The 19,134-nt window shown below is 34.1% G+C and overlaps 1 protein-coding gene across 3 annotated transcripts in view; it reads right to left on the minus strand.

Moving 5' to 3' along the window:
• The window catches only part of PTPN20 (protein tyrosine phosphatase non-receptor type 20), an 88,603-nt gene that overhangs the window by 15,156 nt on the left and 54,313 nt on the right, over positions 1 to 19,134 (minus strand). Inside the window, exons 2-4 of one of the 3 annotated variants that reach the window (XM_039872329.1) lie at positions 14,960 to 14,965; positions 12,104 to 12,249; positions 9,484 to 9,574 (exon numbers count right to left, since the gene is read on the minus strand). The exons of 1 other annotated variant lie outside the window; for it this stretch is intronic. In XM_039872329.1, the coding sequence (XP_039728263.1) occupies positions 9,484 to 9,574; positions 12,104 to 12,249; positions 14,960 to 14,965 (243 nt within the window). The remainder of the gene's footprint in view (positions 1 to 9,483; positions 9,575 to 12,103; positions 12,250 to 14,959; positions 14,966 to 19,134) is intronic. One more of the 3 variants, XM_039872328.1, reaches the window with a different exon arrangement.

Genomic DNA, 19,134 nt, shown 5'->3' on the forward strand with positions numbered 1-19,134 from the left:
GACCTGAACAGACACTTCTCCCTAGCGGACATACAAATGACCAACAAATATTTGAAAAGATGCTCAACATCACTAGCTATTAGGGAAATGTAAATCAAAACCACAATGAGTTACCATCTCACACCTGTTAGAATAGCTATAATCAACAGGACAAGTAATAACAAATGTTGGAGAGGATGCGGAGAAAAAGGAACTCTCATACAGTGCTGGTGGGACTGCAAATTGATACAGCCACTATGGAAAATAGTATGGAGGTGCCTCAAAAAACTAAGAATCCAGCAATCCCTCTACTAGATATTTACCCCAAAAACTTGAAAACCCATATCTGAAAAGATATTTGCACACTGATGTTCATTGCAGCACTATTCACAGTGTTCAGGACATGGAAGCCACCAAAGTGTCCTACGATAGATGATTGGCTAAAGAAGCTGTGGTACATATATACAATGGAATATTACTCAGCCATAAGAAGAGGTGAAATACTGCCATTTGCAACAACATGGATGGACCTCGAGATAATAATTCTAAGTGAAATAAACCAGGCAGAAACAGTTGAAAACTACATGCTATCACTTATATGTGGGATATAAACCTAAAAGCAATAAACGAACGTGACAAACAAACAGAGACTCATGGACATGGACAATAAACGAGTAGTTACCAGTGAGTAGAAGGGAGGGGGTTTGAGGGAGGTAGATGGGGTAAAAGTGGTCAAATATGTGGTGACATTAAATAATTAAAAATAAATAAATTAATTAAAATATGCCTGAAAGATCCATCCATCAGAATATCTTAAGGTGGGCAGATTTAAACGAGCAGGGCAGTGGGACAGGAGGAAGGACAGGGAAATTTGCTGTAGTTCAGAACCCACCACAGCTCCAGTAGCGGCAGCAATGGAGGAATCGGGTTACAGTACTCACAGTAGAGCCTAGAGTTTAAGATGGGCAGAAGCAGTAGTCCCCTGAGAAAAGGCCTCTCTCTACCCTTCTCTGTATCACAGCAGACCCCCAGTACAGGTGGCTGGGAAGCTTAAAACAATAGTGCATTTCAGACAGTCATTACTAGGGGGGCAGAGCCATAGGTAAACTTGCTTCCATAGCCTCACCCATCCTGAAAGAGCCCAGTAAAGAAAGCTGAGAAGCCCACTTCCCAGACCTACTCATCCTGGTAGACCTCAGTAGAGGCAGTGGAGACGCCTCCAAAAACAGCAGGGCCAGTGATCATTAGTAAAAAGGAAGTAGCGCCGGTAGCTCATAAAACTGGTTCTTCACTATCCACTACATACCCGCACCTCAGTAGTATTGCCCCATAACCAAGGTGAGCTGGTCACACAAGGGACATCCACCATCCCAGTGGATACACAGCATTTCTCTTAACTGACGTGATGCAGTTCCACTGCAATCCCAGAGGTGCAAATAGGGCCAGTAGATGAAAACAAAACTTGTGTTATAACATCATCTTCTGGAAAACAAAAGAAAGCACCCTACATATCAACCTGCTGAATTGTTGAAATCAAGAGTATCTAAAGAAGAAAAGAGGTCACTATCTCAAATCCCCAGGCAGAGAAACAAATTCATCAGGTACCATGAACAACCAACATAACATGGGAGCACATAACATGGGAGGAAAAAAATGAAAAGTCTCCAGAAATCAAATTCAAAGTTCTAGAAGACTGTGACTTAAATGACAGAATTTAAAAATGCAGTTATAAAGGTGAAGTACAAGAGAACTCATAAAAGAAGTTCAATGAGCTCAGTATAAAAATTAATAAACAAAAGGAGTACTTTACCAAAAAGCATATAACTATAAAAAGAACCAAACAAAAGTTCTGGAGCTAACAAACTCAATAAATGAAACGAAGAATACATTGGAGAGCATTTAAAACAGCAGACCAAATGAAAGAGAGAATTAGTGAGCTCAAAGATAGAAACATAGAAATGACCCAGGAGGAAGAAGAAAGAGACTGAGTTAAAAACAAACAAACAAACAAACAAAACCTCTACGAGAAGTATCTGACTCTATTACAACGAACAACATAAAGATAATGGGTATGCCAGAAGGAGAAGAGGAGGGATCAGAGAGCCTATTCAAACCAATCAGTGAGAACTTCTCAAACTTATAAAAAGAACTAGAGCCTCAAATACAAGAAGCTAACAGAACACCCAATGATCCCAATTCAAAAAGACCTTCTCCAAGACACATTATATTAAAACCATCAAAAATTAATGACAAAGAAAGAATACTCAAGGCAGCCAGCGGCAGGGGAATTGGGGGAGACTATAACATACAAAGGAAACTCCATTAGATTATCATCATACTTTTCAGTAGAAATTCTACAACTGGGAGAGAGTAGAATATTAAAAATATTGAAAGAGAGAAACTACTAGCCAAGAATAATATATCCAGCAAAGTTATTTTTTAGATATGAAGGAAAAATAAAAGCTTTTCCAGACAAACGAAAGCTGAGGGATTCTACCACCACAAGGCCTGCATTATAAGAAATGTTCAAAGGAGCTCTTCCATATGAACCAAAAAGACAAAAGTATACAAAACTCTGAGTAAGATGACAACCAGACAGGCAGAAGCAGAAAAATGAAACTTTATTTCAGAATAAGGTATTAAACACTTAACTATAACATAAAAGTTAAAAGGAAAAATAATTTTTAAAAAAGACTATAACTTCTGCAATTTGGAAAAATGCACAGCATTAAAAGGGATTACTTGTGACAACAAAGATATAAAAGGAAATGAGAAAAAAGACTGACCTTGCACAGGTGAATGAAGATAAAACATAATCAGAAGAAAAAGGACTACTGTATGTAAAATATTTTTTACATAAACCTAATGATAACCATAAAACAAAAATCCAGAGCTGAGACATGTAACATAAAACAAAAAGGAAATGGAGAAAAAAATCATAGAAAACCACAAAACTAAAATAGCAGACAGAAACACAACAGAAAAGAAACAGTGGCAATACAAAGCAACCAGAAAACAAGAGATAAAATGGCTGTAGTAAGTAGTCATATGTCACTAATTCCTTTAAATGTAAATGGACTGAACTCACCAATCAAGAGGCATAGACCAGTGGAATGGATGAAAAAACAAGACATAACTCCATGTTGCCTATAGGACACCCATCTCAGCTCCAAAGGCAAACATAGATTCAAAGTAAAGGGGTGAAAGATGATACTCCAAGAAAATGTCATCCAGAGAAAAGTGGGTATAGTCATACTTACATTAGACAAAAAATATTTCAAGATAAAAAAAAGTTAATAATATATAAAGATAGATATTTTATAATGATAAATGAGACAATTCATCAAGAAGATATAATACATCAATATATGTGCACCCAAACTGGGAGCATCAAAATATATAAAGCAATTACTAACAGACCTAAAGGGAGAAACTGACAAAAATACAATTATAATAGGGGGCCTAAACATCCCATTGACAGAAATGGATAGATTTCTGTTGACAAGGAATTAGGTATTAATCTTTGAATGTCTGATAGAATTCATCAGTGACTCCATCCGATCCTGGACAAGTCAATAAGGAAATAAGGAAATATTGGCCTTAAATGACATATTAGATCATATAGACATAATTGATGTTTTAGAACTTTCTATCTCCAAATGACAGAATATAAATTCTTTTCAAGTGCACACAAGAATATACTATATGTTAGGGCATAAAACATATAGATCTCAAGAATATACTATATGTTAGGGCATAAAACTGGTCTTACTAAATTTTAAAAGACTGAAATCATACCAAATACATTTTCCGACCATAGCAATATGAACCTGGAAGTTAACTACAAGAAGAAAGGTGGAAAATCTACAAATATGTGGATATTAAACAACATGCTACTGAACAACTACTGGATCAAAGAAAAAGTAAGAGATCAAAATATAAATCTAGCAAATGAAAGTGAAAATAGAACATACCAAAATTTTGGGGATGTAGCAAAAGTGGTACTAAGAAGGACATTAATAGCATTATAGGCTTAATTCAAGAAACAAGAAAAATTTCAAATAAATAATCCAAAATAACACTTTAAAAGCTAAAAAAAGAAAAATGAAGTCCTAAATCTGTAGAAGGAAGAAACTAATAAAAATTAGAGCAAACATAAATATAAGTAGAGGACAAAAATACAATAAAAAATTATAAAACAAAAAGCTGGCCCTTTGAAAAGATTAATAAAATGAACAAACTCTGGCTAGACTCACTAAAGAGATAAGAGAGAAGACTCAAATAAATAAAATCAGAAATGAAAGAGAAGTTACAACAGACACTACAGAAATACAAAGGTTTATACAAAAATACTATAAAAAAATACAAAGGTTTATACTATAAAAAAATACAAAGGTTTATGCAAAAATACTATGAAAGCTATACACTGCCAAACTTGAGAACTGAGAAGAAATGGAAATATACAATCTTCCTAAACTGAACCATGAAACATTGAAAGACTGAAACAGATTGATCACTAGTAAAGAAATTGAAACAGTAATCAAAAATCTCCCAAAAAATAAAAGTCCAGGATCAGATGGAGTCACTGGTGAAATCTATCAGACATTCAAAGATTAATATCTATCCTTCTCAAATTCTTCTTAAAAATTAAAGAGAAGAGAACAATTCCTAACTCATTTTATGAGGCCAACATTACTCTGAATAGCAGTCTCAGACTGCTATTCAGAGTAATACTTTAAAGGTATTTTATAAAATACTTTAGAGGTATTTTATAAAGATTATATAAGATTATGCATTTTAAAATGCTTCATAAATGATAAAGTGCTATAGAAATGTAAGAAATTGATTGTCTTTAAACCTAAAAATCCCTGGACTACATTTGGCTTAGCTTGATCCATCTATGTCGTTGCAAATTCATCTTTCATTATGACTGAGTAATATTCCATTGTATATATGTACACTTTCTTTATTCAATCATCTATCAAAGGGCACTTTGGTTGTTTCCATGTTTTGGCCACTATGAATAATGCTGCAATGAAGATAGGGGTGCATATATCTTTACAGATAAATGTTTTCAAATTTGGGGGGTAGATACCCAGAAGAGGAATTGCTAATTCTATTCTTAATTTTTTGAGGAAACTTCAGAATGTTTACCATAGTGGCTGTACCAATTTACGTTCCCATCTACAGTGTATGAGGGTTCCTTTTCCCCTGAGACCTATCCAACACTTGTTATTGCTTAGCCTGTGTATGACTGCCATTCTAACAGGTGAGTTGGTATCTCATTGTGCTTTTGATTTGAATTTCTCAAATAGTCAGTGAAGTTGAGCATCTTTTCATATGTCTCCTGGCCATTTGTATGTCTTCCTGGGAGAGGTGTCTGTTGAGGTCTTCTGCCTAATTTTTAATTAGATGTTTCCTGTTGTTGAGTCATATGAGTCCTTTATATATTTTGGATATTAGCCCTTGATCAGAGGCATTGTTTGCGAATATCTTCTCCCATTCAGTTGGTTGTCTCTTTGTTATGTTTATGGTTCCTTTTGCCTTTAGATTGATATAGTCTCATTCATTTATTTTTGTTTTTACTTCTCTTGTTTTTGAGGTAAAATTGATAAAATCCTCTCTGAACCCAAGGTCCATGAGTTCAGTACTATGTTTTGTTCATTGCAATTTATTACTTGAGGTCTTTCTTATATTTAGGTTTTTGATCCATTTTGAGTAAATTTTGGTGTATGTTGACAGACAGCAGTCTAGTTTCATTCTTTTGCATGTGGCTTTCCAATTTTCCCAGAACCATTTATTGAAGAGGCTTTCTTTTCTCCACTGTGTTTTTGGCTTTTTTGTCAAAAATTATTTGTCCATATATATGTGGGTTCATTTACAGGCTGTTAATTCTATTTTCATTGGTCTGTGTGTCTGGTTTTGGGTTTTGTTTTTTGCCAATACCATACCGTTCTGATTATTGTCACTTTGTAGCATAATGTGAAGTCAGTGTGATACCGCTGGCTTTTTCCTTTTTATTCAGGATTGCGTAGACAGTGTTTTGTGACATAAAACTAGCCAACAAAAAAGACTGAAATCATTTCAAGTATATTCTCCAACCACAACACATTGAACCTGGAGATCAACTGCAAAAAGAAAGCAGAAAAAACAAACAAACAAACAAATATATGGAGATTAAACAACTAAAGAATGAACGGGCCAAAGAAGAAATTAAAGAAGAGATACATAGAAACAAATGAGAATGAAAATATAACATGTCAAAACTTTTGGGCTACAGCAAAAGCAGTAATGGGGGAAAGTTTATTTCATTACAGGCTTATCTCAAAAAACAAGAAAAATCTCAAATAAACAAACATTACATCTTAAAAAAAACTAGAAAAGGAAGAAAAAAATGACACTCAAAGACAACAGAAGGAAGGAAATAAGAAATATTAGGCAGAATTCAATGAAACCAAGAACAAAAACATAATAGAAAAATTAATGCAACAAAGAACTGATTCTTCGAAAAGATCAATAAAATTAATAACCTCCTGGCTAGACTCACTAAGGAAAATAGACACAAATAAACAAAATCGGCAGTGAAAGAGGAGAACTTAGGACAGATAGACCACCGAAATACAAAGGATCATACAAGAGTACTATGAAAGATTACATGCCACCAAATTCAGTAACCTAGAAGAAACTGACAAGTTCTTGGAAATATACAACCTTCCTAGATTGAATCACGAAGTAGCAGAAAATCTAAATAGACCAATCAACAGTAAGGAAATTGAAACAATCATCAAAAACCTCCCCCCAAAGTAAATGTCCAGGACCAGATGGCTTCACTAGTGAACTCTACCAAACATTCAAACATGATTTAATATCTGTTCTGTTTAAGCTCTTCCAAAAAACTGAAGAAGAGCCAATACTTCCTAACTCATTTTATGAGGCCAACATAAAATGATACCCTGATACCAAAACCTGAGAAGGATAACATAAAAAAAAAAAGAAAACTATAGATCAATATCTCTGATGAATACAGAGATGGAAAATGCTAAATAAATGCTAGCAAACCAAATACCATACATTATATATACATCATGATTAAAATGGGGTTCATTCAGAGGCACAAGAAGGTTCAACAGACACAACCAATCAATGGATACACCACATAAACAAAATAAAAGGTAAAAGTCATATGATCATATCAATAGATGCAGAAAAAGCATTTGACAAGATACAGCATCCATTTATGATTAAAACACTTAATAAAATAGGTATAGAAGGAAAGTACCTCAACAAAATAAAGGCCATATACGACAAAACCTCAGCTAATATGATACGTGATGGTGAAAAATTAAAGCCTTCCCTCTCAGATCAGGAACAAGACAAGGTCGTCTGCGTGCACTACAGAATATTTAATATAGTGTTCAGTATAGTGTTGAAGTCCTAGCTTGAGCAATCAGGCAAGAGAAAAATAAGAGGTATCCAAACTGGAAATGAAGAAGTCAAACTGTTACTTTTCTGCAGATTCTCTAGATAGAAAACCCTAAAGACTCTACAAAAAAAAACTATTAGCATTAATGTATAGGCTAAGTGGAGAGCCAGAAGAGAGAAAGAGCAATTAGGGAGATTGTTTTATAAACAAACTATATAAATGTCTAAGCAATGTACTATATACTTGAAACTAATAAAATAAAAAATTTAAAAAGCTATTAGCAACAATAAACAAATACATTAAAGTTGCAGGATACAAAATCAACTTACAATAATCCATATTGTTCCTATACACTAACAATGAAATTTCAGAAAAACAAATTTAAAAAAACAATTTCTTTTGCAATTGCAACAAAAAGAATAGAATACCTAGGAATAAACTTAATGAAGCATATGAAGGACTTATACTGAAAACTATAAGACATTATTAAAAGAAATTAAAGACACTAAGAAATTGAGACACTCCGTGTTCATGGATGGAAGAATCGACATAGTTAAAAGGGTCATACTACCCAAAGCAGTATACATCTTCGTTAAATATGCTATCCCCATCAAAATCCTAATGGCATTTTTTTAAAGAAATAGAACAAAAAATCATTAGATTTGTATGGAATCATAAGACATCCTGAATGGCATTATCTCTTAAAATGTTTAATAAGGGTTCATCACCCTGATTTCAGAAATATATATCAATGCACTTCTGCATATTCCCCCTACAGAAGGTAGCAGAATAAAATATTTTAACTATCTCAGGAAGATCTTTATTACTTTTATAATTATAAATTTATTTTAAAACTGAATGAACCAACTAAATATGAAGGTATTTATTCAGTGATGACAGTCACTGTGTTCTACTTTGATAGTTATAATAACCACCTCAAGTCTACTGGAAGAAACAGAAACATAAATAGATAATTAAAATATAGTTTAGTAATTGGCAGAGGGTAGTCACAAGATGGTAGATTGTTAAAGATAAGCCAAACCTAGCTTTGAGGAAAACAGGGAAGGTCTGGCTGAGCTAGCTCTGAAAGATTGCAGGAATTATCTCAGCAAAGAAGGGGAGATGGATGGTTCTTGCAAGAACCGCAGTTTCAAAGGCCTGGTAACAAGAGAAAGAGAATGATGAATTCCAGAAATCGAAATAAGTTCTATAGGAGAGCTGGGACTAGAGAGGTAAAATTTATGCCATGCTGAAGAATTTCACCAGGAGAGAAACAGAGAGCAGCAGTAGGAATTTAGAAATGGAGAGGATTCTAGATGTTTAAGAAGGTAGAATCAAAAGAGCTTTGTGACTACTTTTGGATATTACAGATGACTCAAAATTTTCTGCTTTAGACAACTGGATGGTTGCATTATATAAGATATATATAATAAAGGAAGAAGGTCAAGTTGAAAGAAAAAATGGTAATTTGGAAAATTTTTGACTCTGTAAGGAATGTAAGGCATAGAATGAGATTTCCTGCTAAGAGTAAAACCATGTTGTATTTTGTTTCTGCTCTTTGGATGGCCTGACACAGAGAAATCCTGTGAGTAACCCGGTTGGCACTAGCTTCGCTCAGCACAGGGAAGTAATGTGTAAGGACCTTTGAAGACAACCAAAGGGCAGCCTTTTGTTGGAGAATTGATTGATAGCTTTATTGTCCAAGACAAAGAATAGAAATAGCCCCATTGTATTTGTGGTCACAAAATGGTCAAAAAAGTATCAGGGCTTGGGGTACCAAAAGTGACTTTGGTATCTCAGACTATTAGACTTTGTTTTAGATGGTTCATGGACTGAGAAGTAGTAAAGCATAAGAAAAAGATTGAAGAACTTCTATAATTAACCCCATGACAGTGACCTGGAATAGAAGATTTGACCTTTACCATGTTCTAGCATATACAAAAATATGCCCAGGCCACCCACTGCTAGAGCTCCTCATCACGGTCACAGGTCAAACTGCCTAACACTAAAAGCTATACAATTCACTTTTTATCTTTTCCCAAATGTTAACAGGAAAATAATCAAAACCATTTTCAGCTTACATGGAAGAATATCTCGATATCTGTTTTTGTCTCTGTTGCATGGTTCATTCCCAGAGTTGAACTCACCAGTCAGATTCTTATATTCTAAATCCTTTAAAAGGTAAGAAATATAAGTCATGTATATACTATAACAAAAAAGAAAAAGAAAAAAGCTGCCTTTTTTAGTGTTCATGGCACTATATGATATGACCTTATGTTAAATGTATTATATAACAAGTGTAGAAATCAGAATCCCATTTAAAAATTACTATTTAAAAATATCCCAAATTTGAGATATAAATCAACAAGTTACTGTATAAGAAAACTTTAAACTCTTAGAGATCCTTTTTCCCTTGAACTTCAATATTTTTCAATTTTCCTTTTAAAAAAAGTCAATACAGAATATTCACATATTTGGAGCTACCCATAAATCGATCATTTTATAGACAAAAATAATAAAATAACAGCAACATAAGTATATAAACATATTAACAAAACATACAAATAGTCTCACAGTTTACTCCTTGCCCCATGAAGAAATCATAGCTAGGACACCAATTAAAGAATTCTTCCTTTCAAAAAATTTTCTTTACCAAGTATATATATATATTTTTTTCAACAAACATTTATTGAACATTAGTATATACTTGGTGCTATTCTAGGTATTAGAATACAAAAGTGAATCTGAATTTGAAAATGGCTTCACCCTAAAGAAGTGAACAAAGCAGTTGGAGAGGCAGATATGTGAACAAGGTACAGAGACACCAGTAAAAATAACAGCACTAGATTGTACCTGAAGTATGGGAAGAAAAGCTCCTAGAAAGGAAGAAGCACTTGAACTGGGCCTTCCTGAGTCATCAGAAGTTACTCACATGAAAGTCTGTGTGTGTGAAAGGAAAGAAGAGCAGAAGTAAATGGCTATCGTTCCAAGTAGGAGGACAGGAATAAAGGCATGAAGCATGCCCATCCTCTCCAGGAAACAGTGAATAGTATAACAAGACCACAGAGCACATGACTTAGCCCAAAGGAAAGCAAAAACTACCTGGAAGGCCTTGCTTCATATATAAAAATAAATTGAGGTGTATCTAGCCCTACTCTATTAGAATATTTGTATGTAAAGCCTCCGAACCTATACTTTTCAAAAGTTCTTCAGTAACTCTTGGGTGGCAAATTTGGCACCAATCATCTTTTAAAAAGTGGTGACAACTCCTTCCATGGGGAATGAGGAGCTAATTAAAGTTTTAAGCAGTGGGATAAAATAATCAGATTATTACCTTTTTAATCTTTCAGCAAAACAATTCTAAAATTAACCTGGGAAAAAAATCTGTAGGAAGGACCAAAACAATTCTGTAGAAAAAGAGTAATGAGGAAATACTAGTCTTAACAGATGGTAAAAAATAATATAAATCTATGCTAATTAAAGAGTTTGGTACCGGTATATGAATAAACAAATCAGTGGAAAAAGTCTAAGAATAAATTAAAATGTGTGTTGAACTTCAGTATATGATAAAAGTGGCATTTTACATTACCCAAAAGAAGTTTTTAGAGAATCTTGGGACAACAAAATGGCTATATAATGCTGGGTTCCTACCAAACACCTTATAGAAAATTAAATTCTAGCTGGATGAAAGATATACACATTAAAAAATTATCAAATATTTAGGAAAAACATAAAATAAGTTTTATGATCCTAGAGTGAAAGATGAATTCCCTAAAGATCCAGAAAACCCTGAGGTCTATAAAGAAAAGGTTGCCATATTTGACCACTAAAAATTAGTCATTTCTTTTCAGTAAATACATGTTTGCACACACATGTATATGTAACACAAACAACAAAGTAGAAAATTTTACCATATATAACATGCAAAAGGGATAATATCTTCATTATGTAGAGTTATAGATAAGAAAAAGAATGACTAGAACATTGGAATTAGAACTAGCAGTTCGAAAATATAAAAGGCTTAAAAACAGGGAAAGCTAATCCTTTGTTCTCAAATAAAGAAATGCCAATTAGATCACCAACAAGAATCATTTGTCATTTAAGAAATGAGCAAAGATCCAAAAATTTGATAGCACAAAATATTGGTTGTCTTTCTAGATTTGTTCTAAACAATATGCACACATATGCACAGGAATACAAAGGAGAGTGATTGCTATTCACAATAGTGAAGACTAGAATAATCTAAATGTCCACCACAGGGGACTATTTAAAGAAAAGAAGGTCTTATCCATATAATTAACTACTATGAAACACATAACAAGAATGAGATAGAGCTGTATATGTGCTGATAATATAGTTGGAAATTATTTCTTAAGTGGAAAATTCGTTTTAAAAGGAAGGGAAGGGTAGAATAGTGAGTAAAGTACATACATGTCAACAATTTTTCTGTAAATCTATATGGAAAACTTAATAGTGGAGAAAGGGTCTAGGAAGTTAAGGGAGAAAAAAAGGGAGACTATCCACTTCATAACCTTTCATGCTATTTGACTTTTTTACTATGTACATTTAGTACCTCAAAAAACAAATTCAATTTTTAAAAACAAAAACAATGTACTCAGTCTAAAAAATAGAAAAAAACTCTCTGGTAGTGATGTAGAAAAAGAAATCACATATAGACTTTTTTAAGACAAAAATATTTACCATAAATTCCTGGATGATTTCATATTCTACTTTTTTCTGAAGCATTTTAAAACAATCCTTGATGGCTGATTGCTCATGAAAACTGAATATTAATGGTCGAACCTGAGCCAACTGAGCTAGCTCCCTTTCAGAAACAATTTGTATACCTAAGAAGAGAAAAATTCACATTTGTAACTTACTTGTATGTTTGTGAAGGGAGATTTTATTGTTGTTCTTGTTGTTTTCTCTTAAGTAAAGACATAGCCACTTAAAGATTAATGAACATTTATTTTTTCAGAGCTGAAGAGTCTATCACTTTGAAAGAAAGTATCCTTGTTTCGGAAAAATCATGACTATGTACACAAAACCCACTGTTTTAGAGAAAACTGTGAGTACTATAAATATAACAAACACAGCAGAATGAGAAGTTTTCTGTTTAATAATGTGAATTGGGTTATATACTGACAATTATGCCAAGGTAAGTGTGTATAAGACTTAGATGGGAAAAAGAGAAACATTTCCCCTCCCTGGGCCTAAATGTTTGGAAGTCACTGGAGTCTGAGATGACAGGATGTGAAGAGTCTAAAATACCTCTTACTCTAAAACAGATCAAGTACACATATGCACCCACACGCATGCATGCATACACACACAGACACACACACACAAAAACCTAAGGATAGAGAAGATCTATATGATGTAACCAATAAAACTAAATATATATATAATTATATATAATATGATGTATACATATATTATATAGTTATATATTTATAGCCATTCTATTTAATAGTAAACATGGACTTTTTTAAAAATGAAAATCCTTTAGGTCATGTTGACAGTCTAGATTCCACATATCTGAAATGGTACACATCATGTTCACTGGCCAAAATGTAATAAATCTAGAAGTAAATATTAAAAGAATATTTTAAAATTTTTATAACTTTGAAGTAAAATACCATTCTCAAAAGTCTCTGTCCAAAGCCAAATAATATGAACTAAAATCAAGTTAATAACAGCAAAAAATATGCAAGAAGCAACTAAGAAGAACAAACATTAAAAAGAGATAGAAGTTTCTAAAAATATGCACATCCCTAGGAAAGTCATCGTGTCTTGGAACACTAGTATACATACCTAAAAGCTTTATGTAGGGGTGAGAGTGAGGGGCTGTTGGTTAGGAGAGACAGTTACAGAAATCCTAAAAATTTTCACAGATATCTCTAACCTTAGTATGAAAAGAGCACTAGGAAGCCCAGAAGGGGAGATCAAATTCCCACAAAAGTAGAAGACATTTTGATCATCTTTGATCCTCAATGGAAAAACGCTTAGAGTTACCCTTGTGTTCCAGCCTTACGGGGGGCGGTGGGGGGAAGCTGAGAGAAGGCAGAGAGGAAAGGTAGAATGACTGCAATGAATACTGTCATTGACTTCCCAACAGTGATTCTATTCTACCCTGAGGGTTAGTTAAAGCCATTTGTAATCATGCCACAATAATTCCCTAGCCAGTGAATAATTCAGCAATAGGTAGATGATTTGAGCCAATGAGAAGCAAGGAAAAGTTTATTCAGGGATTATGGGCAAGAGAATCAAGCCTCTATCCACCTCTATCCCCTGCCTGGACATAAGCATAAAAGCACAAGGCCCTGATTACCAAAGGCAGCCTTGTGAGACCATAAAAGGAATACACTGAATATGGTAAATATTAAAAAGAAAAAAAGAAAGAAAAACCATAAAGAACTTATATTCTTGATGACATCACTGAGTAACTAATGCTTTTGAACCTGGAACACTTCCTACCTCTGGACTTGCATTATATTTATTTAATGTTAACGTCATTATGAATTTGGTTTCTTTTCATTGCAGCCTGGTCTAAGAACTCCAACAAGGTGTATGTGTCAGGCTTCAGATATAGCTAATGGCAATCATTACAGAAAGAGATGTTATTTAGCTATTTGGTGCCGACAACATCATTGGGCAAGTTTAAAGAGCAGGTGTTTCCCTTGTTATGATCCAAAAATAACACAGCAGAATGGTCTGCCAAGAAAAGTGCTACCTTTACCACAATGATGAATATGAGAGAGCTGAACACCACTGCTCTAACCACTGGCTCCGGGATGACACCACTTTAGCAACTGTGAGGAACTGGAAAGTCACCACCACAACTGTTGGCTCTAGTAATGTGTCACCTTAGGTATAATGAAGCATCAGGAATGACATGTCTGCTATGGTGTGTACCAGCAACATGAGTGCCTCTCTACACATTTAAGTCTTGGCTTAAATGAGAGTTCTCTTTTCTCCTTATCCTCTCCAACACTTGTTGTTCTTTGATTTATTGATGATGGCCATTCTGACAGGTATCAGGTGATATCTCATTGTGGTTTTAATTTGCATTGCTCTGATGATTAGTGACCTTGAGCATCTTTTCAGATGTCTATTGACCATCTGTATTTCCTCTTTGGAAAAGTATCTGTTCAGATCTTCTGCCCATTTATTAATTGGACTGTTTATTATTTTGTTGTTGAGTTGTATGAGTTCTTTATATATTTTGGATACTAACCTTTTTTATCAAATGTATCATTAGCGAGTATCTTCTCCCAATCAGTCGGTTGTCTTTTTGTTTTGTTGATGGTTTCCTTTTCTGTACAAAAACTTTTTAGATTGATGTAGTTGCATGTGTTTATTTTTTCTTTTGTTTCTCTTGCCCAGGGAGATATATTTGAAAAGAAAGTACTGTTAGCAATATCATAGAGTTTACTGCCTATGTTTTCTTCTAAAAGTTTTATAGTTTTGGGTCTTACATTTATGTCTTTAATCCATTTTGAGTCTATTCTTGTATATGGTGTAAGAAACTGGTCCAGTTTCTTTTTTTTTTTTAACGTGTATCTGTCCAATTTTCCCAACACCATTTACTGAAGAGATGGTCTTTACCCAATTGTATATTCTTGCCTCTTTTGTCATATATTAAGTGAGCATATAGGTGTGGATTTATTTCTGGCCTCTCTATTCTGTTCCATTGATCAATGTATCTGTTTTTATGCCAGTAACATGCTGTTTTGATTACTGTATCAGGTAGTGTGATACCTCCAACTTTGTTCTTCTTTCTCAAGATGGCCATGGTTATTCAGGGTCTTTTATAGTTCCATATAAATTTTAGGATTATTTGTTCTAGCTCTCTGAAAATGTCATTGGTATTTTGATATGGATTGCATTGAATCCATCGATTGCTTTGGGTAGTATGGACATTTTAATGATGTTGATTTTTCCTACCCATGACCATGGTATATGCTTCCATTAATCTGTATCTTTTTCAATTTCTTTTTTTCAGTAACATATAATTTTCCTAGAACAGGTCTTTTACCTCCTTGGTTAATTTGATTCCCAGGTATTTTATTATTTTTCATGCAATTGTAAATGGGATTGTTTTCTTAATTTCTCTTTTTGAAAGTTCACCAATGGTGTATAAAAATGTCACTGACTCCTGAATATTAATTTTGTATCCTGCTACTTTACTGAATTCATTGATCAGTTCTAACAGTTTTTTGGTGTAATCTTTAGGGTTGTCTATATACAGTATCATGTCATCGGCAAATAGCAAGAGTTTTACTTCTTCCTTTCCAATTCGGATACCTTCTATTTCTTTTTCTTGTCTGATTGCTGTAGCTATGTCTTCCAATACAATGTTGAAGAAGAGTGATGAAAGTGAGCATCCTTGTCTTGTTCCTGATCATAAGGAAAACGTTTTTAGCCTTTCTCCATTGAGTATGATGTTAGCTGTTAGGTTTGTCATATATGGCCTTTATTATGTTGAGGTATCTTCCCTCTATTCCCACTTTGATGAGATTTTATCACAAATGGATGCTGGATTTTGTCAAATACTTTTTCTGCATCTATTGATATGATCATATGGTTTTTATCTTTCGATTTGTTAATGTGATGCATCGCATTCATTGATTTGTAGATATTGTACCAATCTTGCACTCCAGGAATAAATCTAACTTGATCATTGTATGATGTTTTCAACATATTGCTGAATTCAGTTTGCTAATATTTCGTTGAGCATTTTTGCATCAATGTTCATAAGAGATATCAGCCTATAGTTTTCTTTTTTTGTAATGTCATCGTCTAGTTTGGGGATCAAGGTAATGGTGGACTCACAAAGGAGTTAGGGAGCCTTCTCTCTTCTTGAATTTTTTTGGAATAATTTGAGAATCGGTGTTCATTCTTCTTTGAATGTTTGGTAAAATTTGTCTATAAAGCCATCTGGTCCATGACTTTTGTTTTTCAGGAGATTTTTGATACTCATTCTATTTCCTTGCTGGTAATCAATCGGTTCAGATTTTCTGTTTTTTCTTGACTCAGTCTTGGGAGACTGTATGTTTTTAGGAATGTGTCCATTTCTTCCAGATTGTCCAATTTGTTGGCATATAATTGCTCATAGTATTTTCTTATGATCCTTTGTATTTCCGTGGAGTCCGTAGTTATTTCTCCTCTTTCATTTCTGATTTTATTTATTTGAGTCCTTTCTCTTTTTTCTTTGATGAGCCTGGTTAAGAGTTTGTAAATTTTGTTTATCCTTTCAAAGAACCAGCTCTTGGTTTCATTAATCTTATGTATTGTTTTCCTAGACCCTATTTCATTTATATCTGTTCTGATTTCTATTATTTTCTTACTTCTATTCACTTAGAACTTTGCTATTTTTTTTCTACTTCTTTTAAGTGTATGGTTAGACCGTTTGAGCTTTTTATTTTTCTTGAGGTGGGTCTGTATTGCTATGAATTTCCCTCTTAGGACTGCTTTCACTGTGTCACACAGATTTTGAGTCATTGTGTTTTCATTTTCATTTGTCTCTAGGTATCTTGAGTTCTTCCTTGACCTTATTAATAACCCATTCATTGTTTAATAGCAGGTTATTTAGTCTCCACGTGTTTGTGTATTTTCCAGTATTTATCTTGTAGTTGATTTCTGGTTTCATACCATTGTGATTAGAGAAGACGGCCAATGTGATTTTAGTCTTCTTAAATTTTTGTCTTGTTTTGTGTCCTAACGTGTAGTCTATCCTAGAAAATGTTCCATGTGCACTTGAGAAGAATGTATATTTTGTTGCTTTGGGGTAAAATGCTCTGAAAATATCTATAAAATCCATCTGGTCTAGTGTGTCTTTTAGGCCCATTGTTTCCTTGTTGACTTTTTTTGTCCGGAAGATCTGCCCATTGGTGTCATTGGGGTGTTAAAGTCTCCTACTATGAGTATATTACTGTTGATCTCTCCTTTTATGGCAGTTGATAATTTCATTATGTATGTAGGTGCTCCTGTGTTGAGTGTGTATGTTTACTAGGGTTATGTCCTCTTGATTTATTGATCCCTTTATCATCATGTAATGCTCTTCTTTGTCTCTTATTATAGCTTTTGTTTTTAAGTCTATTTTGTCTAATGTAAGTATCGCTACCCTGGCTTCGTTTTTTTCATTTCCATTTGCATTAAATATCTTTTTCATCCCTTTACTTTCAGTCTGTGAGTGTCATTTGATCTGAGATGGGTCTCTTTTAGACAGCATATGCATGAGTCTTGTTTTCTTATTCATTTGGCTACCCTATATGTCTTGACTTGAGCATTTAATGTTCACATTTAAAGTGATTTCTCATAGGTACATATATACTGCCATTTTATTATCTGTATTTGTTATTTCTATTTTCTTTTTTACCCCTTCTCTTTTTACTGAAGTCCTTTTAACATTTCTTTTTATTACTGGCTTGTTGATGATGAATTCCTTAAGCTTTTTCCAGTCTGGGGAGCTCTTTATCTCACCTTGCATTTTAATTAAAAGCATCGCTCGGTAGAGTTCATGGTTGTAGATTCTTGTTTTTCATAAGTTTGAATACTCCTTGCCAGTCCCTTCTGGCCTGCAAAGTTTCCATTGAAAATTCCACAGACATTCTTTGGGGTTACCCTTGTAAGTAACTAGCTGCATTTCTCTTGCTGCTTTTGAGATTTTCTCTTTTTATTTGACCTTTGGTGTTTTAATTATGATGGGTTTGGTGTGGGTCTGTTTGAATTCCTCTCGTTTGGGACTCTTTGGGCTTACTGAACTTTTATGTCTAATTCCTTTGCCAGGTTAGGGAAGTTTTCTGTCATTATTTCTTCAAATAGATTCTCAATCCCTTGCTCTCTTTCTTCAGGTACTCCTATGATGCAATATTATTGTGCTTCATGTTGTCCCAGAGGTCTTTTAAACTATCCTCATTAAACAGATTTTTTTTTGTTGTTGTTCTAATTAGGTGTATTCTGCTACCTTGTCTTCCAGTTTGCTGATTTAATCTACTGCTTCATCCAATCTACTATTGAATCCTTCTAGTATATTCTTCATTTCAGTTATCGTATTCTTCATTTCTGTCTGGTTCTTTTTTTATAGTTTTTATGTCCTTTGTTATGCTTACCATCTCTTTGTTGAGGTTCTCATTATGCTCATCCATTCTCTCCCTAAGTTCGTTGAGCATCCTTATAATCATTATTTTGAACTCTGTCTCTGGTAGGTTGCTTGCCTCCATTTCATTTATCTTATTTTCTGGAGTTTTGTCCTGCTGTTTCGTTTGTGGCGTATTTCCTTCTTTTCTCACTTTATTGGCCTCCCTGTGTTCGTTTCTATATGTCAGGAATATTTGTTTTGTCTCTTAACTTTGGCCAGATGGCCTAATGTGGAAGGTGTCTTGTGTAGCCCACTGGCACACTCTCCCTGATCTTCTATGTCCCGGGTCTGGACAAGATCTTTGTGTGGATTGTGTGGGATCTTCTGTTGTTGCCAAGTCTTTACTGTTGTTAGTACATCATTGGATGAAATTAAAGCTCAGGCTGACTAATTGTGAGAACTGGCTGTACCCACAGGGTAAGAGTTGCTGTGTGGGGGCTGACCCCACTGAGTGGGATTTGCCCTAGCAGGCTTATGTACTTGTTGCAACCACCCTTTGCATGTATTGCTTATGTGACTAGTCTGGAGTTGCTCTGTTGTGGTCTGGTGTAAGCCTCTAGATGCATTGGTTTTGTGGCCCCTTGAAGGG

Source organism: Pteropus medius, unplaced genomic scaffold (assembly GCF_902729225.1).
Source record: "Pteropus medius unplaced genomic scaffold, Ma_sr-lr_union100, whole genome shotgun sequence".
Classification (NCBI taxonomy): domain Eukaryota; kingdom Metazoa; phylum Chordata; class Mammalia; order Chiroptera; family Pteropodidae; genus Pteropus; species Pteropus medius.